The 21,741-nt window shown below is 42.4% G+C and overlaps 2 protein-coding genes and 1 long non-coding RNA gene across 7 annotated transcripts in view; 2 read left to right on the top strand and 1 right to left on the bottom strand.

Annotated features, from left to right (window-relative positions):
- slc4a2a (solute carrier family 4 member 2a) overlaps positions 1-6,673 on the top strand; it is a 65,312-nt gene extending 58,639 nt beyond the window's left edge. For both annotated transcript variants that reach the window (XM_088918822.1, XM_088918821.1), the window contains exon 23: positions 443-6,673. In XM_088918822.1, the coding sequence (XP_088774948.1) occupies positions 443-523 (81 nt within the window). In that variant the 3' untranslated portion in view covers positions 524-6,673. The remainder of the gene's footprint in view (positions 1-442) is intronic.
- A 1,182-nt stretch (positions 6,674-7,855) lies between these two features.
- On the bottom strand, positions 7,856-15,844 carry LOC148832839 (uncharacterized). Its single transcript, XR_016091246.1, has 2 exons — positions 15,581-15,844; positions 7,856-8,413 (listed from the first exon to the last, which is right to left on the bottom strand). It is a non-coding gene; the product is annotated as an uncharacterized LOC148832839 (long non-coding RNA).
- Positions 11,179-21,741, top strand: part of ubtfl (upstream binding transcription factor, like) — a 29,060-nt gene continuing 18,497 nt past the window's right edge. For 2 of the 4 annotated variants that reach the window (XM_088918819.1, XM_088918816.1), the window contains exons 1-4: positions 11,179-11,336; positions 18,248-18,361; positions 18,934-19,115; positions 20,675-20,758. In XM_088918819.1, the coding sequence (XP_088774945.1) occupies positions 18,301-18,361; positions 18,934-19,115; positions 20,675-20,758 (327 nt within the window). In that variant the 5' untranslated portion in view covers positions 11,179-11,336; positions 18,248-18,300. Of the gene's footprint in view, positions 11,337-18,247; positions 18,362-18,906; positions 19,116-20,674; positions 20,759-21,741 lie in introns of all 4 variants that reach the window. The other 2 variants (XM_088918817.1, XM_088918815.1) reach the window with 1 other exon arrangement.

The raw sequence follows: 21,741 nt of genomic DNA, 5'->3' as shown, positions 1-21,741 counted from the left end.
TTGGGAAGTCCTGATCACAGTCAGCTAGTGAAGTGATGGGCTTGAACCTGCAACCGTGGAACTGAACGTGCACTCGAGTAGCTTCGCCTGTTGAGCTAGTCGGGGGCCCTGATTTGTGTTTTGTATGAGAAATGTGAAGATTCCCATATGATTAAAGCAAATATGAAAATTGATGTAGACAGTTACACAAGTGGCTTTTGAACAGGAATGGTTTAGGTTGTGAACTTCTTTCCTGTTGCATAGAACTATCATTACTAAATAAAGCTCATACAGGCAGCAGAGTGAAAACAATTGGATGCGGCAATAAGTAGCAGCCTTTTCTTCTTTTTATTAAACAAATTACAGAATCTGAAAATCTGTAGAGTCAGATTGCTGAACAGAACCAGATACCTGAAACAAAGGGCCTTGAACACTCAGTCTCATACTCTGACTGTACTTTCAGCTGGACGCAGATGAGGCAGAGCCCACATTTGATGAAAAGGAGGGACAGGATGAGTACAACGAGATGCCCATGCCAGTGTGAGCAGCCACATCCCACAGCCTTTTCCTGGGTGAGCTAGCCTGCCAGTCACCCAGCCTGCCAATCTGGACGCCAGGGATCCGCCTTCCAGGGAACAACCCCACCTGTACATTTGTATATGTGTATTATTGTTACTGTTCTTTGACTTTTTGTTTTGCAGGCAATGTGTTTTACAATCATTTGGTTACACTAATTGACTTATGGTTGCTTATTAGCTGAATGAGAGCCCAAGGGGATGGTAGAGGTCAAAGGTGGCGAGATAGTCTTTGACTGGTGGTGGGGGATCAAGTGTGGGGGCAAGAATGGGGTGACTGTGGGCACAGGGGTTAATGATCCCAACAGTCCCAGCAATAGGAATGGCCTCTCCAGCACTACACAATTCTACTGGCTCTACAGGACCCGTTCAAGTCTAACTTTCTTGGTACTGCTCAATTGCAAGTCGTGGTGTCATCAGGAGCAACAGCTATAGAGTCCTGCCATATTAATCTGAGGATCCTGGAAGCAGTGTGTGTGACCGTGCTGAGCAAGCAACGAAGCGGCAAGATGGGGCCCTGCTTTGGCATTGTATATTGTACAGGGCCCTGCACAAATGCTTGTGAAGAAAGGCTGAACTGTGTGAGATAATTGGACAGTTCTCCTCTGCTTGAGGGGTGCTCATTTTAAAGTGGAAGGACTCTAAACCTAAGCACTAATGGTCTGTGGTGAGCCTGAAACATAAATCCCAGTCGGACTGGAGGACCTTGAGTGCAGCCCACTCCTCCTGGCGTTGATTGGTCTCTAATCAGTGACGTGTGTTTTTCGGGGCTGGGTGGGAGCTGTACACTGGAAAGTCCAGCTGCTAAGACGTGCTGCTCTCAGCTGGACCACCCTGCGGCCTACACCTCACAGCACTAAGAGGAGCAGAAGCACTTTATTCTACAGGGGTGACGAAAGGCTACAGAGCTCAGCCCTCTCTCTGAAATTTAAAAGAAATCTGTAAAAGTAGCTTGATTTATTTTCCCTGGTGTTCCTTCATATAGAGCTGCATTTTGTAAAAATCCGATCAGTGGGCTCAGATTATCTGCTTTGTTGCTGTACTATCCTATACAAGTGGATTTATTGTTGTTATAATCTTAATATTCCCTGTGAGAGAAATATTTTATGAGGTGTTTAGTGTAAGTGCATTGCACATGTTGTTCCAATTGTCTGTATTTCTAACATGCGTGTTTCCAGACATGCTAAATCGTGATCTTTAAAGCAGTTGAACTTGCAATTTGATTTTGTTGCAAATATTTAAAGGAAATTTTGGACAAATGTGCAAAATCATCCCTCAGAGGTTGATTTTGAATTTTCCATTCAGCTCAGGTACAGTAGCTATCTGGGTCCTCAGTTAGATTTGAAACCTATAAAGTCTGGGAACAAGCATTAGAATATCTGTGTTTATTGGTACCAGATGTCCCAAATATTGCAATATATATAACAGTGGTTGAATTTGTCACAATTTAATGATTGATTGCTTGGAAAACATCAAAGGAGTTACACAAGAGAGTATAGTGTTTAGGAGAAAGGGTTTCTTCAATATTTTTTAATTGTATCTTAAGACCCATATATTTCTCCAGCATCAATCACCCTTCCCTGTAGCCGTGCAATGTTTTGTTTGTAGTGCACTACATGATTGTCTTTGTTGGTGTGCGAGGTGGGAGTGTGGGTAAACACTGTGGTGGGGTCGTATTCATCTGTGTTGTAAAGGCAAACAGCAATAGGAAACTGTAGCTGGCTAACGCACAATGTAGTTCTTAGTAGTTGTGGTGCCTGCTTTTCATTTTGGGATCTGAAAGGACTACAGGCCAGAGGCCTCCGAATCATGTACCACTGCACAGAGAGTAATGCGCACAAGGAGAATTGTTTTCACATTTGTTTTTAGAATCAGCACATTATGTTGACTTCAGGTTTTAAGTGATTCTCTTGGGGTTTTGTGACTCACTTGGAGTTGTAAGTGACCAATGTTTGTAAACAGTTGTGTGTTGAAGGCTGTCTATGCTGCAGACATGCTGTACAATTCAGTCTTCTGGCAGGAGCTGTCCTTGAGGGCAGGGCTGCTCCAGGGTACCTCTGGTTCAGGACAGCAGGGCCCTGGTCCTTGAGAGCCCCTAGTCTAGCAGGTTTTAAAGGTCACTCGGTCACACATTTCTAAAGACTGGGAACACTTGGAAGTTACTGATCGATTAAGCAAGTCCTCTTCAATTAAAAGAACTCTAGTCCTTGAGGGGTTAAGTTTTTTTTTATCTGTAAGTTCATTTAAAAATAAATTACAATTGATTATAATTTCATACAGGCCTTTAGAAATAGGTGATTTAACTGTGACCTGTAAAACTTACTGGGCCATGAGTTCCCAGGAGCAGGAGTGGGGTTGCCCTATTTGTAGTATATAGGAATCTATTGTTGCCAAGAAAGTGGGGAAATCCGCATCTGCCTTAAAGAGAGGAGAATGACTCTGGCAATCGTGCCTGGACTGAGGGCTCTGTTCACGCTGTTTCTGCTGGTCTTGGCAAATTGAGCTCTGAGCTCATCAGCGTGGTGCTCCTTGAGTGACCTGGTGTCATACACTCTTGGCTTTCCCTGGATTTTGATTTCTGAGTTTGAAATGTAGACGCTTGCTTACAAATCTGCTTGGCTTTTTCATGTGGTAAGGGGGCCCTGGCCACAGTCATTTAGTCTCATTCATTGTGGTTCTTCAATGGTAATGAATTACAGTGATGGCTTGGTGTCATTTGCTTTTTATTTTTTGTTGTATTTATCATGTGACGGTATAGAATTGTTTTGGCTTATGTTATGTTATGTTGCAGCACTTATATATATATATTCCAAAGAAAGTTAGCTTTCACATTTATTGCTAGAAAGGGTACAGGGGATGAAATGTGTATTACCTATTGGTAAAACACTACAGGTGTACATTTATCTCTGATACAGATCCTCTTACCTGTGTTGTTGTTTCTTGTCACTCAGGTTTGAGAAGCAAGACAATTAGCAACCTAAGCAGAAACCACATCAGAAAATAATGTGTAACAGAAATGAAACAGAACAAGAAACTTAAAGCTCTTTGAAGGAGTGTGGTTTATGGCTGCTGTCGTGTCAGTGGTGGATGTTAGTGGCCTGCTGCTCTACCTCCTCCAGAGGTGTGAACAGAGCCCTTTCTTTCCAGGAGTGTTCTGAGGGAATGTGTGAAGTTCTGGAATCCTGTGGCGAAGTGGAACAGCAATTTTTCATTCCATTCGTTAATATATTTCCCTCCTCCAATTCTCCCCTGGGATTTTACATCTTGCTTTAGAGATGGCACAGCAGTGGAGTTTCCCATTCCAGGTTCAACAGAGTTAGGATTTGGAGAGGTGCTGAAGTGATCTCTTCACTTCTTCTTCTGCTTCTCACTATCTGAACTGCATTGCTGGCTGGACTCCAGCACTTACCGGAGCGCAGCTCTTTGAAGTCATGGAGATGTGCTGCAGGGCAGAAGGATGTGTCTGTTCCCCTTTCACACCACTTTAGAAAGTCCGGCTATCAGCTGATCATCAATTCCCCCTCCCCACCCCAATTAAGCTTGCAGAAAAACAGACTGTACCACAGGGGTCCCCCGCCGTGTCCCTTCTGGACAGGTCCTGGTCAGGCCTGAAAGACATGCCCTCTCCTCGTGTGGTTCTGGAACGATGGAGCTGCCAGTTGTGTTTGTCTAGTGGCAGGGGCTTCAGAGAATCTCGACAAACATCAACAGGAATAATTGGTACCAAAAACTTGAAGATGATTTTAAACATTAAAAGTATTGTTTTAAGCCATAGTCCATATACAATGTTAATTTTAAAGCAATAAGTTATTTTAATGCTAAGCTCTGGAGTCAGAAATATTTTCAGTAGGAATAGTATTGCATGCTCCCTACTACAATAGCCATATTGGTTTGTTTGTTCCATAGGACTAGGTGTTCTGCAGTACAGCAGTCTATTAGCACTACTGTGATTACTATTGATGTCAAGATATCATTCTTCTAAAACACTTGTAGAGTTGGATATCATACTGCTGTATTTTATTATATGCACTTAATCAAAGTACCAAAAGAGAACACTAACTCTTGTCTGCCCTTACTATAGATACCAGAGATAAGAGACCTCTCTCTGTAGAAAGTACAGTATAAGACTTTCCACAGGTGAAGTCTGTAGTTCTCTCTTTGAGTCAGTACCATGTACTGTAGACCGGTTCAGTTGGTAATGTTAAGGAGTAAAAATGGCCATGTCATTCTTAACCATTGTGTGGGATGTCTTTATTTATTCAACAGTTAGTACATTTTATCATGATCAATGTGGAGGATTGATTTCATATGGTCTAGTGTCCCTGTGAATACCTAGACCCTTTTTAGATTTTTTGGACGTCTTATGCTCTTTGAATGTAATAAATGGGCTGTGTGGTCTTGGGATTAACATATAGTGTTAGAAATACATGTAGAGCTTTTGTTTAAGGGGAGAGAAGACAGTCGTGCATAGGAATTAAGGGGGCATATGCTAATGTCAGTATCTTGTCATCATCCAGAACTTCAAACACTCACTCAGACAGTCTACATTGTATTATCAAGGAAATTGGCTTAGTGAATACACTGAAAGTGTTAAAAGGTTTAATACCAAGCCAATTGTTTTTTTTTGTAGAAAATGCTTGAATGAACTATATTTGCACCAACCATAAAACGTATATTTCATAGGTATTTTCTTCTGTGCCTTGAGATGTTAAACAAGTTTGCCTATATTTTCTCTTTTTCACCTGTTACATAACACTTACCCGGTGGTCCAGTAAATGCTTTGTACATTCCTCCCGTGACCTTCTTTTTTAAGAATTGTACTTTTATTTTTAGTATTTGAAGCAAATCAAATGAGTTATTTTTAAATAGAAATTGGCAAAACAAAATGGCCTAAATAAAATAATTATATAAATTTAACTTGACTATTTCATTTAATTTTTTTAGGAATAAAACTTGATGTGAAACAAATGGTGAGGCTGACCTCACCTTCTCAATGAGAGTTTCACCGATACCTTGGGTGGAGGCAAGGATTCATTTTTTCTTATTTTTTATAAACACGTAGAAACTTCCCTTTTTTTAAAATGCATAATTTAAAGATCTAGGACGAGCTGCCGCTGGAGACGTGGCCTCTAAGCTTGCGCTGTGCAGGGCAGCTTCAGTGAAGGCCTCTTCTCAGACACTGTCTTTTCTCTGGTTTTGACCTGCCTTGCCCACGTGCCTCTCCAGTCTCCAGGCCAGTTTGGACCAGTCTTTTACGTCTGTTACATTTCATCTTGCATTTTAAGTGTCTGACAAGAGACTTATTTTTCTAGGCTGTTGTGAGTTTTTGTTTCTAATGCTGAGATTTTTCCATGTGTCATTCACAATGATTACGTTGTGGTGAGAGAGAGCTTCATAGAACGAAGTAGACAGCTGCTCTGGTGTGACATGCCTGAACTAGCGACAGCAGATACATCTTCACTGCAGAGGTATAAAAATGTCATCTCTTCACCCCTGGTGGCAGTTTGGTTCTTGTTCCCTTCTGTTATGTTGGGAATAAATATGAAATGTGTGCCATATATCTGCTCTTGAGACGTTGCCGACTTTGTGCTTTAGGTTATCTGACTCTCAGATAACTGGCCATGTACTGTACAAAGCTTCAACGCCTTCCTCTCTGACCCACTGTAGCACAGCAACAGAAGGTCAGAGCTCTGGCAGGGCCTTCATTGCCATCAGATGTCAGCCACTGCAGAGACAATACACTGCAACAGTGCAAAATCACAATAATCCTGGGCTTGATGTACCTTTTTAAATGTCTAATAGTCGCTCCAGCTGAGCTCTCTACTACTTAGTTGTTGATAGCTGAGCATGATGTTTAGCCCCTTTATTTAATATGTATAAGCTGAAGGCTTGGGGTTCTCCAGGACCAGGGTTGGAGACCACTGCCTTGAAACTAGGGTGGTTTTTAACTCTGGTTCTAGAGCAAACCTGTGTCTGCTGATTTTAACTCTGATTTTAATTCTTTGAACAAATTTTCTTAGACCTTTTTTGTAGTTCTCAGCTCCTTAAAACATTTGATTTAACATTTTCTGTGCATTTCACATTTCAATATGGTTAAAAAATAAAAAAATACTATGTAATTCTGCTTGTGTGGTTAATTTTCCTGACTGCTCAAAAGAAATGAGTGTGGTCTTCAGCTTTCACTGAAGACCATGCACATCTTTGTCCTAACCCTACAGAATTCGTCCTCTCTCAGTGGAATTCTGGAAGTTTCCACACCTAGACTCCATTAATGTATGTATAAATACATTAATACGCTTCATACAATTCAGGGTCGCAGAGGGACCAGAGAATTTCCTGAAATGAAATGGGTGGAAGGTGGGGACACACCCAGGACAGGACACCAGCCCATTGCTGAGCAGAGAGAGACAAATAGACACACACTACTTACAAAATACATTACAAAAGCATTAACAGCATTAGTTAATGCTCTCAGCATTAGCAGAGAGACTGTGTTAAGACACCTGAAGCTCTCAATACCTTAACAAAAAGAACACTTGAAATGGACTGATGGACCTCTCTTATTTGGCAGTTCAGAATATTCACACTCTCAATGCAGTTTGTCAGAAATGGATGCAGACATAATCTTTTACAAGATAACCTACTATACTTGTTTGGTTAATAGCAGCTAATTGGATTCCAAGATCTCGTTCAACATTTTTTTTTTAAAGCCTGCTTTAACATCATGGCTGGGTAGCTTGTTCCATGCTCTTACAACCCTTTGTGTAAAGGAGTGCCTCATGTTAACTGGCTTAAATGAACTTCACTAGTTTCCACTTGTCCTCTGGTTAATGTTTCACCTTTGATTCTGAAGAGGTCCACTGGCTTGCTGTTGAACATTTGGATTGGCTTCCTTGAATGAATGAGGTGTATTTCAGTCTTTTTCATTATAGGCATTATAACCTTGATGCCTACCTGCCAGGCTAAATCTTGAAAGAACAAATGTATGCACCTCTTTTTCTCAGGACATATTTCAAAGCAACTCATTTTTGTAAAGTAATTACCAAAATTGTACACTATTTTAAAGCACAACATTTTGATCACGGAGCACAACATCTTAAAGCATGTTACTCCGACATCTACATATCAATGTGAAATGTATTTAGGGTGCATGCATCTGCATACTAATATGCATATTCACTATATGCATCACAGACCATATTCTTTATCAAACTGTGTTGGTCATCTTTCATGCTTTTGTTATATTTTAACACTACTGTATAGAAATGGATTTGCAAAGAAGGAAATGTCCACTTTCCTTGTATCAATGGACGAATTTATTCACAGTATAAAAAAATCTTGTAATTTACAACATTTCCTCCAGGTGGCAGAATGACACTAATAATTTGAAATCAATTCAAACGTTAGTGTGAACAATTTATATCGGTAAACCAACAATTTTGCAACCTTGTCATATAATTCGTATAAATACCACATTGTACTATCTTATCATTTGCAATTTATAAAACATCACAGATATTCTAAATTAATTTGTAAGATTGTAATTCATTATTTGAGTTTATATTGTATTACAATGTACGAGATGGAACTGTAAATAAGAAAAAAATATGAAAGGCTGCAAACAAAACGATGCCTTTCAGCCCATGTAGCCTATTTGGTAATTAGTAGTTATTTGACCCAAGAATCTCATCCAGCCGTTTCCTAAAAGAAGCCAGGACTTCAGCTTTAACAACATGGCTGTGTAGCTTGTTCCATACTCCCACATGCCTTTGGATAAAGACGTGTCTCCTCTTCTCAGTTTTAAATGCACTTCCAGGTAGTTCCACTTGCGCCTCCTGGTTCGGGTTTCACTGTTTATTCTGAAAGAACAGTAAATCAGTCAGGGTAAACAATAACCATTGACACTCAATCACAATATAATACCTTAGCTATTTAAGAGGGGAGGATAGTAAAATTGATAACCTTATCCTGTGTCAAAATCATCTTAAGCTCAACATTGTAAATAAATTGTATAGGCCTATTACACAACACTTTACTCACCCTACCTTGTAAGAAGGCTTTCCTGTTGTACACGGGCATTGTTTATCATAATAATTATAAGTTATCAAGACCCAACAGTTTTCCTGTAGAAGAGCAATTCAGCTTCCAAGAGAATTCTGAAAAAATAAAACTCTGATGGGACTGAAAAAAAGGGAAAGACAAGACTTTGAGGAAAACTGTTGAGGTTGTGAACTGTATCATTTTAACCGAAAACATACCTCACTGCAGAACATTTTTGTGGGCTGAACTGTGTTGACTATAGTTTGGTTCTGTAAAAAATAAAAATGTCCAGATTTAAACATCCAGACTCTCTGTATTATTTTTACAATATCTGAGTGCAGGAAAATCCCAATTTGTTTATTGCATTGTTTATCCATCTATTCATTTTCTAACAGCTTCGTATGATACAGGGTTGTGGGGGAGTCAGAGCCTATCCCAGCAAGCAAACGGGCACAATGCAGGATACACCCTGATTGGAATGCCAGTCCAATCACAGAGCACACCAGCGCCAGTTTTACCAGACGCCAATTAACCTACCAATGTGTCTTTGGACTGTGGAAACTGGAAGCACGTTAGTTATCATTTTTTCTAATTTCTTTGCGATTCCTTTGTTTTCACCCGTCCCCTGTTTTCAGTTGTAGTTTTTCCAAGTTGTTGTTATGCTGGAGACAACCTACTGTATGAAGGGTGTTTGAAACTGTGCTATGGTTTGTACTTTAAGAAGCAAACAGTCAGCAATAGCACTGCACCCTTCTTCAGTACTAAAGAGTCATGCACTTAAAGAGGTTTCAAAGCAACGAGTAGAGATTTGACGTCCATTGCTGAAAAATAATGCTCCTATTCATATTCCTCAGCCTCTCATACTTGAAGAAAGATCCACAGCTGAAATATTGTTTTCTTTCTACTCTCCACTATAGACCACCCCTGCTTATTCAGATGCACTTTTAATTTGTGAAATGCTGTGGTCCCTGTGTCATTTCCCTTCAGCTCTGACAAGTCATCTTGGATGATACTTCTTATTCTGCTTTAGTGTCTCAGATAAACTCAGAGAAAGCAGGAAACACCAGATATGCACACAGTTACAATGCACAGGACTGGCAGAGAAAAGTCCTGTTGCAGAAACACCGGCCTGGCAAGATAAAACACTCCAGCGGGGGAAGGACAGTGGCAGCTTGGGAACGTGTAGCCCACGAGGCGAGCATGGAGCATCACTCTCAAGACAACAACTTCATTTACATGCAAAGCCAGTGTACATGTAACCACCTCATGCTCCAGGCCACAGAAAGTCGTGACAGAACTCTGAACAGGCCAATCACTGGAAATGAATCCTACAGCGTACTTTTTGATAAAGCCCTCAGCAGTGTGTCCATGTGCCCAGGTAAAAAAAACTACCCATACAGCTACGAGCTGGAAGGCCAACAAAACAATCTTCCTAGCAATGTGAAAGCTCATTGCTATTAACTCAGATTTTGGGATGTCCCCTAGGGCTCCCAAGAAAAAAAATGTTTTTCATACTAGAGTGTCTATTCAATTTTTTTCAAATCCTATGCACAGCATAATCCCTTTCTGGTCTTTCATTTTACTTGAGAACCTTTCCAGCTCGGTCTCCTTCTAAATCACGCACGTTACACTTGCAGCAGGTAGGAGGGGTGGAAACAATCCAGTCTCTTCCCTTCCTCATCCCATTGGTCAGTTCCCCCTAAAGAAAACTCCATAGCAACGCGATAAGACCTGCGTATCACTCCGGCGCTCCCGTATCCAAGCATGCGTCTCGCCCTGGAAGTTGCACAAACTAGACAGCGCTGCAACGTGTTCAGCAGCGCCAAAAACAAAATATTCGCGTGTGAAACGCGAAGACTGGGGGTGATGATGACTGCGTTTTGCGTTACATTTTTCTCGTCATGGCACTGTGACCTACAGCACTGCAAATATTTATAACTGAAAAAATTTAAGCATTTGTACAGACTTGTTCTAGTCTGAAAAACACGTTTAGCTATACGTTTGCGCTCTGCAAAAACAAACTGTGTACAATGTATTATTACCCAAGAAAATAACGTCTCGTTGGTAGTCTTTCTGCAGACATTGTGCACCCCGTGTTTTTTTCTACGGCTTAATGGATGCCTGACAGCGGGTCGATCAGCGGTTATGGGACGCGGACGAGTTGCGGAGGCTGACCGGGAAGGCGCTGTAGGTTTCGACTATGAGGGCGCTCGATGCCCGGGTACCGATACAGGCTGCCAGAGCGAGGCACTGCTGACAGGTATCTCGTTCGTGCAAATCCAAGAAGAAAAAATAGAAAAGAGCAGGTTTTAAGCAAAATTAAACGCAACAACTGTTATACTTTACAATCTAAATAATAAATCGTGTCTCCTTCAAAATATTTAAACAATTTAGCCCGCGATGATGAGTGAGCACTAAATGCCCATTTCGGTGATTTTATAGCTGTTTGTTATTACCGTCTTTTAAAAAATAAAATTAGTTAAGAGAGAAATCCTCCACATTTTTCGCTTCCAGCCTCCGCCTTTGTCTCAGTTTTTTTCTCGCATGTTTTCCGTCGGAGTTCCTCCCCCTGCGGCGCTGGGCGGAGTTTCATACCGGACCAGACGCTCCTTTTGTCGGATCTGTTTCGTCCTGACTCCCCGGGGTTTACTGCTGAGAAAAAGAACTGAAAAAAGGCGAAAATACACTAACACGACATTATTTTAAATCGGAGGATTCGCCCATTCCAATCTGCCACGAAAGGTAAGCGAACTGTCGTTTTTTGACGACGTTTTCAAGCATTTTCTGTGGTTTTCTCCCCGAGTCTTTGTAGCATTCATGGCGGCGCTGCAGTGAGAGATTTGGGGCGAAGGCAGGCAGCGGCGCCCGCTCTCGTCTTCCTTTCCTCAAAACCATTCGGATCGTCTTAATTAAAAAATGCCTTCATTTTAAGCAAACGTAATCTAAAATTAGTTTTGAAATTATAGTTTTATGCATGTTATGCTAATCGAGATTTAAATTATTTTAGAAGAAAAATACTTCTGCCATGTAAAGCATATGCACATGTAAAAACACGTTTTATTTTTGCACGGAGCTTGAAAACGACCAGTTAATAGTAAAGAAATGCTTATTTTAGCGTCTAAAAAATTGGAAAAAAACGCCCCTTTTTTCTGCCCTCAACCAGGCTTCCATTCCAGCGGAAGCTGCGTGCTGACTCCTGCCGGAATCTAGACGCCATTGCGGGGGCAGCAGGCAGACACCGAGTCGGTGTCCTAGCGCAAACGGGCAGAAAGGCTCCAGCTTTAACGCGGCTTTACAGACAAACCTGCTGTGCTTTGAGGCTGTAACTTTCGGCTGTTACCCGTCACAAGTTCACTGTCACGTTCGTTTTCCCATTCGATTTTAAGCTTCAATATAGGAAAGTGTGTTATACTTCAATATTTGGTGTAATATTTACGTTAGGCCTATATCTTTTATTTATTCGTTTTTTGAAAGGTTTTCCGATTTTTGCAGCGGGGGAGGGGGAGGCTAAGCAGCTGTTTTTCCAAGTTGACCTTGCGAACGGGAGGAGGGTGACGCCGTAACCGGGAAAGCGGCGCCTCGCTCGGGTGCGCAGCTGCGCCACCGCTCGGGGGAGGCTAGCTGAGAGAGGCACAGCTGCTGGCAAGCGAAGACGGGGGTGTGCGCTGGCCGTGCCGCCGTCGCTGCAGGGAGACCGCAGTTAACTCCAGGCACCCTAGTTTCCTGCTCAGTAGCCGATAATACATTACAGGGTTACGTTTCTTGAGGTTCTCATTTAAAATGCGTTAAATAGCATAATGCGACATAAAATAAGGTTGGTAGGAATGTTAAAGCTGAAGTTCGAGCTGAATGCGACTACGTGCTTGAAAGCGAGTTACTATAACTTTATTCATGTATGTCGTCTTCAGCAGTCCTGATAACCTAAAATGCTCAAAATGTGGATTGCATTCCAAGAAACACAAGAGAGGCACAAATTACTTTTCGTTTTTGAAAATGTTCCGATAAGTTTATAATCTTTTTGTTATGAATCTGTGCTCCGGACCTCCCCGGAGATAAAACTCGCAGCTCCAGGCGGGACAGCTAGTGAGCTCACGTTTTCAGTACCTTGCACACATGCCCTCGGCACACTTAAGTCAGTAGCCTGGGAGCACAACACAAGGAACGCTTCGATATAATTATCATTTTGATTAGTTTCATATAATTGTAATAACTGCCAAATAAAATCCTGTCGAAATCAAATTTGTTTTTGCCTTTCATGATTTTGGTGTGGTCTCTTTTGTACGCAAAACTGATCCGTAGAAAAAAATCCGTACATGTTTTAAAAGTCACCCTTTCAAGCATTTTATTGTTGCTGTTTAAATTGAACCCGATTTATGTGAACCCAGTGATGGCACTGGCACAGGCACACGCGAGCTTCTCTGCGTCGTGCCAGCGAGCGAGCACGCTCGGGAGAGCAGGGAGCTGCGAGCTGACGCGCGGGAGCCAAGAGGCTGGACGCGGCCGCGCCGCGCTGGCGCTGCAGAGAGCAGCGAATCCGCGGCCCGTACGAGTGGCGTCTGTGTGGCCAGACGGCCCCCCTCAGCAACTCCCAGAGCGGAGAACCGAAGCAACTACACGCTTTCTGCGGCGATGAAAATAGGTCGTTTGGCGAGGGTAAAAGAAACGCCGACACTAGTCAGACCAGTTCTCTTATTTTGTTTTATCTTGTGCAGCTGCGCAGGCTATTACTAGCCTACTCCAAGAATAATCAAGGTGCAAAAATATACTTGCTTAGGGATGTTTCACAGGTACATTAACTAGATATCGAGGATATAAAATTGTTTAATTTCTTATTCATTTTCTCCATCTCTAACAATCACATGGCACAATCATTACAGTAAGCAGAACACACAGTACAAGCATTGTTAAAATTAAAATGAAACGTGACCAAAATACAGTGCCTTGCAAAGCACCTTTAGCAACAATTATAGCTGCAAGAATTTCCTGGCTTGTTATTTTCCCCATTCGTCTTGGTAGATTTGCTCACGCTCTCTTAAGTTGCTTGGGGATCAATTCTAGGAGCAGTGTTCAGTGTTTCTGGAAATGAATAATCCACTCTTCTTCATAATCCACTCCAGTATAGCTCTCGCCTCATGCTTTGAGTCATTGTCCTTATGAATGGGGAATATTTTTCCCAGTCCTAAGCCTTTAGAGGACCAGAACAGTTTTTTCCTCTAGTATTTGCCTCTACTTTGTCCATTTTACTTCAATCCTTGCAAGATTTCCATGTCCACAGCATGATCCTGCCACCACCATGCCTGACTGTACTAATGGCGTTCACCAAGAGATGTGCTGTGTCGGGTCTGTCCCAAATTAAACCAAAGTTATCCAATTTGGTCTCGTGACCATAACTCCTTTTGCCACATTTGTACAGGATCACTCAGGTACGGTTGCAGACTCCTTGTGGGATATGAGATGGGTTTTCCACTCTGCCATACATGCCAGTTTTATAGAGCGACTGGGATAATGCTGACTGATGCACGTTAGTCATCAAACTCTGAAGCTCTGTCAGAGATATCGCTGGCCTGGTGGTAACATCCCTCACCAGCCCCCCCTTGCCTCACTGTTCAGTTTGGAAGGTTGGCCTGATCAAGGCAGTGTCTGGGTGCCAAGGACTGAGTAGACTGTGCTCACTAGGATATTCAGAGATGGGCATATTTTTGTACCCTTCTCCTGATCTGTGCTTTTCAACATCTTGGTCCCTGACTCTATGAAAACTCTTTTAGTCTTCATGGTTGAGTCTATGCTTGAAATTCACTGACCAAGGAACCTCACAGAGACACGTGTTCCTATTCTGAAATCATGAGCACCACTTTAATTGCACTGAGGCCATTCATCTTATTATGTAACTCATTAAGATAATTTTGTGCACCTAAATTAATTTAGGTTTGCCACAGCAAAACGTCTGGATATTTATGCAGTCTTGACTTTTCCTTTTTTTCTTTCAGAATTATTCATTTAATTCAAATTATTGGTTTTACTTTGAATATGTGGAGTAGGCCATTGGTGCTAGGTTTAAAGTAACATAATCTGAAAACTATACAAGTGTGATTTTCTTTTGCTAGAGGCGTGTAAAAGTTACCTTTAGCTTTAAACCCGCCAGATTTATTTAAATTTACTGCTATTTAAACGGTACTGCTAAATGGAGTATATAATCAAAAGGAAGGGAAGTTCGTATGTACAGAATACCAGTTTTGCAACCAACTTTGGATAGGTAATAACAATAGAATACGTTTAAGAATTCCCAAAACGATCCTGCAGAGATGAAAAGGGTAATGATAATAATGTAACTATAATTTTTGGTCATAAACGCTTTGAAAAGGTCTCACACAAAGTTTTGGCCCTGTTGTGTATGCCGTGAGGCACGGGTATTTATTTTCCCAGCTTCTGCATCGACTGACTGGTTTGTCACTGCAAATATAGGTGACCTCCACATATTGATTGAGCTCGCAAGGATAAGGGACTCCGACATAGCTTGACCCCTCCTCGCTCTTCTCTCAGGCCCCTTTCCACAGATTTATAATCCATCTCGTGGAATACTTGGGGGGCAATCAGTCGCCTCGATAAAAGTCATCTTTCAGGAGGAAAACATTAAAAAAACGCGCTTGGACAGAATATTTTAAAGCAAAATAAACCGATTTGTTGCTAATCTGTTATTTCAACCATCAGCTGAATCTTTACATCGCTGTGACTGAATTCAACAGTGAAGTACGATCAATAACCCCCCTAGCTGTGCCTTCAAAACCCCAAACCAGAGAGCGCAGGCCCGGCCGGAGAACGCGAAGAGAGACCGAGGCGTCTGTGTGCCGACAGCTTCGGTTTCCAACCTCAAAACAACTGAAAACAGACAACCTTTGTTTCAAGTACTTACATTAACATTATCTAACCGAGGAAAACAGTAAATGTATTAACAATCATGGAAAAAGGAGGCTTTGCCCTCTGCCTACCCTCTTCACCGAAGCCCGGCAGAGAGCCACCCCCGCTGGGTTGGCTTGGATTCGCTTCGCTTGGCTGGTCAATTTAGGCCGGCTTCCAGCAGGCTGAATCCTGAATGCATTAGGAGCTATCCGGTTTCCAGGCTTTAAGGAGCAAATAAAAACTAGATCCGTTATGAATATCGCTAATCACACTCGATCTGTTCCTTCCTCGCTCTACGGACTGAATGCGGAGCGCTTGAAAAGCAAGACACAGCGGGGAGTTGTTACCTGTGTGGCTGGAGGCGGGGCCGGTCGTGTGGTATACAACTCCTTGTTAACGGTGTCGTTTTACAGAGCTTAATGCAGCATTTCTTAACCCTTACCGCAGCCTGCACCCCTTATAAAAAATAACTGCGTCAGTTCTTTAATCCCAAGGTGTATCATAACTACAGCATGAAAGAGACAGAATTACATATATTTTTTTTTCACAGTAAAATTAATAATAATAATAATAATAATGGCCATATCACTCTGCAACTCACAACTGGCAGCCCGCTGAAGCTAAGCAGGTGTGAGCCTGGTCAGTACCTGGATAGGAGACCTCCTGGGAAACGCTAAGGTTGCTGCTTAAGACTAAGAGGTGTTAGTGGGGCCAGCAGGGAGTGCTCACCCTATGGTCCATGTGGGTCCTAATGCTCCAGTATAGTGATGGGGACACTATACTGTAAACAGGCGCCGTCCTTCGGATGAGATGTAAAACCGAGGTCCTGACTCTCTGTGGTCATTAAAAATCCCAGGGCGTTTCTCGAAAAGAGTAGGGGTGTAACCCCGGTGTCCTGGCCAAATTTCCCATTGGCCCTTACCAATCATGGCCTCTTAATAATCCCCCTCAATGAATTGGCTTCATTACTCTGCTCTCCTCCCCACTGATAGCTGATGTGTGGTGAGCGCTCTGGCGCACTATGGCGTTGGATGCTGCACATTGGTGGTGGTGGAGGGGAGTCCCCATTACCTGTAAAGCGCTTTGAGTGGAGTGTCCAGAAAAGCTCTATATAAGTGTAAGCAATTATTATTATTAAAATTTAGAATAAGTGAACACTTACACTTTTTTAAAATTTAAGTTAAAATACCTTGGTTTGATGAAACAAAGTAGTTGCACTAACATGCCTGTGCTTAATTTGTGTTTTCAATCTGTGGATTTGGAATTTGTGTTTTTGATGACTTGCCTTCTCAAAAATTCTGGCATGTCTCACATCCCAGAAAGGGGTGTGTGTACAGGGGGTGTGTGCACCCCAGGTTAAGAACCGCTGACTTAATGTAAGGCTCTTAATATCTTGCTTTTGGATGTCACAGATGTTCTGTGTGAATGTTGTACTCTTTCCACTGAAAATGGCGTTCATTTCTATTTTGTATAAAAAGGGAGAAAAGTGAAGGAAATGTTAAGTCACTGTACTTCATGTGACACGTCCAATGAGAAACAAATATTTTGACTTTAACACCTGCCAAAATAATAAGATCATGGGTGTTAAATGAACGCTAGTTATGCTGTGTAAGACAGCCCTTTGCATAAGTCTGGTATTCCATAGTTAGATTCTGTAGATAATATGGATGCTCGGTTGAGTTAGAGAAGTTTTAATTCTGTTCATGCTACATTTTTAATACAATATGTCCTATTTCGTATAAAGTTGAGACCAAATTAGAAATGTGGCACAAAGTGCTAAACTCTGATCAGAAAATGACTACAGGAACTGGAATGAAATAATGAAAATGTAAACAAATAATAACAAAATTGTGTGTTTGTGTGTGTGTGAGACCTGTGGTGGTGACCTACAGCATTGCTGTGTAGTCTGTGTCTGACCTGTTGTTTTTACCCACAGTGTGGTTCTGTAGTGTGTGTGTGTCTGACTTGTTGTTTTTACCCACAGTGTGGTGTAGTGTGTATTTGTCTGACCTATTGTTTTTACCCATAGTGTGGTTGTGTAGTATGTAGTGTTGTGTGTGTGTGTCTGACCTGTTGTTTTAACCCACAGTGTGGTTGTGTAGTGTGTGTGTGTCTGACCTGTTGTTTTTACCCACAGTGTGGTTCTGTAGTGTGTGTGTGTCTGACTTGTTGTTTTTACCCACAGTGTGGTGTAGTGTGTATTTGTCTGACCTATTGTTTTTACCCATAGTGTGGTTGTGTAGTATGTAGTGTTGTGTGTGTGTGTCTGACCTGTTGTTTTAACCCACAGTGTGGTTGTGTAGTGTGTGTGTGTCTGACCTGTTGTTTTTACCCACAGTGTGGTTGTGTAGTGTGTGTGTGTGTGTGTCTGACCTGCTGTTTTTACCCACAGTGTGGTTGTGTAGTGTGTGTGTGTGTGTGACCTGTTGTTTCTACCCACAGTGGGCTTGTCTAGTGTGTGTTTGTCTGACCTCTTGTTTTTACCCATAGTGTGGTTGTGTAGTATGTGTCTGACCTGTTGTTTTAACCCACAGTGTGGTTGTGTAGTGTGTAGTGTTGTGTGTGTGTGTCTGACCTGTTGTTTTAACCCACAGTGTGTGTGTGTGTGTGTGTGTGTGTGTGTGTGAGACCTGTTGTTTTTACCCACAGTGTGGTTGTGTAGTGTGTGTCTGACCTGTTGTTTTAACCCATAGTGTGGTTGTGTAGTGTGTGTGTCTGACCTGTAGTGCTGACCAACAGTGTGCTCTGTATTTCAGAGCTGTGAAAGTCGCAGTGACACAAGGAGGAGGTGCCCACACATCTCTCCACCATGAACGGGAGCAGCAGCCTCTCCAGTCCATCTCAAGTCGAGTGCCTCAAGTCAGAGCAAGGTACCTGCCTGCCTGCATTTTTCCCCACTCTTCTGCCTCACTGAGGCTGGCCTCTCATCTGTCAGGGCTCATGGCCTGCAAACCCCACAGCCATTGTCTCTTTGCCAGGGTTGTGTGGCCAATCCGGCATCGTGTCTGAAGTGAACTGGGGACACATTAATTTAACGATTAAAATATACAAAGAATTTCTTAAATACATTCAGTTTCATGATTGGTACTTCAAAACTTTTAATTTATTGTTTATTGAAATATTTAGTTGTTATGAAAAGTTAAAGATTTTAATTCTGGAATCAGAGATTCCTCGGGCCTGGTGTAGAGCTGAGTACATTGCCTCTATCAGCTTGCTTTGTGTAGTAGTGCATGGGAATCCCTCGTGTTTTGATTTTGGGTTTTTTTGCTGGTGACAGTGGTGTGAACAGAACTGGCAGTGTTACACTGTGGAGTAGTGGAGGTTCCTCTCTTTGTGCGGGTTCACACCTGGCCATCTGGTCAGTATAAGGATGAAAGAACAGACTCGAAGTGTATGCTGTGTGTCCTACTGCCAGAGTTACAGTGTGATGTGTGCGTGGCAGACGGGGATGAGTGGAGCCAGGAAGACTGCCTGACTCTGCTGGAGCGGATCCGCAGCCTGCTGCCCGAGGGCGACTCCCTGAAGTACAAGACCACAGAGTCACACATCGACTGGGACAAGGTGTGCTTCGGGGCCTACAGCAGCGACATGTGCAAGCAGAAGTGGCTGAAAGTCTCCACGGTGGTGAGTAGCAGGATGGACTGCTCAGGGCTGATGATCTTCACCACTCACAGACGCACACAGAAGACTTCATTGAGCAGCACTGCAAACCATTTCTGGAGGAGAGGGCTCGGGTCCAGAGCAGGTGTAGATGCCAAGCTGGCTGCCCAGCTGGAGGGCTGACAGGCAGGAGAAGGGCATGAACATGAACAGTCCCGCTCAGCATGGGGAAACGAGCAAGACATTGCAGCTCCATCTGTCTTGGACTCTTTAAGTTGCAAGCACATGCAGAAACAGAGTAGAAGGTACTATATGTATGAAGTGTATTTTAAGAGAAGCCACACAGGCAGCTATGGAGGTGTAAATATAAGACATGGCATACCTGCTTTCTCAGAAAAGTCTGTACAAGAGCCCAAAGCATACAAAACTTGAAAATCCTCGAAGTACAGTACATGTAGTGGTATTCCTAACTGCTTCTGTGTTGGCACAATGTCCAGCAGTCCCTGGTGACCTAAGATCTCAATATTTCTGGATGTGGTGCCTTATGTAAAGGTAAATTTTGGCAGCACCTTAGAGCCTTAAAACCCATACGCTGTATTTATGAAATACAAGTACAATAGGGAAAGGTCACTGAAGTCCTTGAAAACTCTGGTAATGTACAATAAGCACCCCTCTCACAGAGGTAATAAAATAATGTTATTTGCTTTTGAAGCGCCCTTATCTAGGTGATATACAAAATATACAAATATGCAACTATAAGTGCAAGAACCAGTCATGTAGGTACTATTAGGTAAAAATAAATTTTAAAAAGATAATGAGGCTTTGTACACATTGGAAGAGCAACACTAGTGCAGCAGGAACAACATGAAACAGAATAAACTAATACAGTGTACAGCTGCCTTAGTCAGGTGTCGATGGTCCAATTCATTGAGCATATGTATAATATATATGTAACATAATTATGCATTATATATTATATAATGTACATGTGGTATGTCTGTGGTATTCATATATGGATACAGAGCAGGAATGTACATGGTACAGTATGTTTTCCAAATTTACAGTGAATAGGTACAACTGGCAAGAAGTGAGGCAGCGGAAACATCAGCAGGTGAGAACTAAGGATATAAATCAGGGACATGTGGTGGTAGGGAGCTAATGGAGGGACTGGAGCAATAGAGTCACATGAGAAAATCTATGTCTAGCAGGAGAGTGCCAGGGATTTGACTAGATTGGGAATGATTAGTTTGACCTACCAAAAACTGCAACAGGTCCTGGCTCAAAAGCTTGTGCAGCAAGTTGATATTTACACAGTGGGCCCAAACAAAGTTCCCACTCTTGCAGAATAAAATACACAGAGAATTTAAACTTAGTTCCTTTATACAGTATATTTGTACCCCACATTTGGCTTGATGTAACGTGAGTTTTCCTTTCCCTTCACCATGCACTTTGTGTGTGGTCTAGTCAGGGCGTTTAGTTTTCCACTAATCCTTCTGAAAAGATCTCTTTGGAGGGCTGCGGGAAAGGCTTGCAATGGAGACCAATTACTTCAACGCACCTGTTGCGGTTTCGTGTGTCTTCAGGTGAGGAAGTTCCGGACCATGACGGAGCTTATCATCGAGGCCATGGAGAAGGTGAAAAATCCTTACAAAGGCAAGAAGCTCAAGGTACAGAAGGCAGCCAGGACTCTTAAGTACTCAGAAACACTATTTGTTCATGGAGTATTAATGACAATTTAAGAATGAATTAGAAATTAACAATTTTAATGGATTTAGATTAGGGATGGTGGCAGCTTCGGTCCTCTGGAATTCATTGAAGTTTTTAGATGAATTGAGTATTTGAAGTATTTAGATAAATCACAAATTTGTTAAATTATGGGGTCTGCTGAGTGACTCAACCAGTAAAGGAGCTTGTTTTAGTACAGGATGAGCTCTGTGATCTCGGCTTTGAGCAAGTATATGTCAAAGGGTCACATCACTAGCTGACTGTGACTGGGACTCCCCAAGCAGTGGCTCATAGACTAACGTCACTACCCGACTGTGACTGGGACTCCCCAGGCAGAGGCACACAAGATCACGGCACTAGCTAATGGTGACTGGGAATCCCCCAGGGGAAGGCCCACAGGTTCATAGCACTAACCAACAGTGACTGGGACTCCCCAAGCGGAGGCACAGAGAGTCACGTCAGTAACCGACTGTGACTGCAATTCCTCAGGTGAAGGTGCACAATTATTTACTGGCTGATGGAATTAGTCAGTCAAGAGTCCCTCGGGCCTTAGCAACTCAGCAACCACTGTGGCCTTCCAGTGTGGTGCCTGCAGGCCATATTGCTGTTGGTGAAGGACTCGCCTCTCCTCCCATCCAAGCTGAGCCTCCAATAAGAGGCTATATTGCCTGTGATATTTTAATTTATCATTTATATTGCCTGCGATATACTGGTTCAAAGGTGGGTAAGTCAGAGCAGTCCACCACCACTTCCTTGTTCTTCCCTGTGTGTGGTTGCAGGGATGGTAGCTGCAGCCTGAAACCTGAAAAAGCCACACAGTATCTTTCAGAAGAATTCAGAGCCTTTTTTTGTTTTGTGGCTTTAAAGCTTGAAATCATGACACATGAAGGAACATTAATATGTGTTATATACACCACCTAATCCA

The sequence above is a fragment of the Atractosteus spatula genome, chromosome 6, assembly GCF_055471065.1.
Source record: "Atractosteus spatula isolate fAtrSpa1 chromosome 6, fAtrSpa1.hap1, whole genome shotgun sequence".
NCBI classification, from domain to species: domain Eukaryota; kingdom Metazoa; phylum Chordata; class Actinopteri; order Semionotiformes; family Lepisosteidae; genus Atractosteus; species Atractosteus spatula.
The sequence above is the reverse complement of the archived record's forward strand: the minus strand, read 5'-3'. Positions and strand labels throughout refer to the sequence as shown.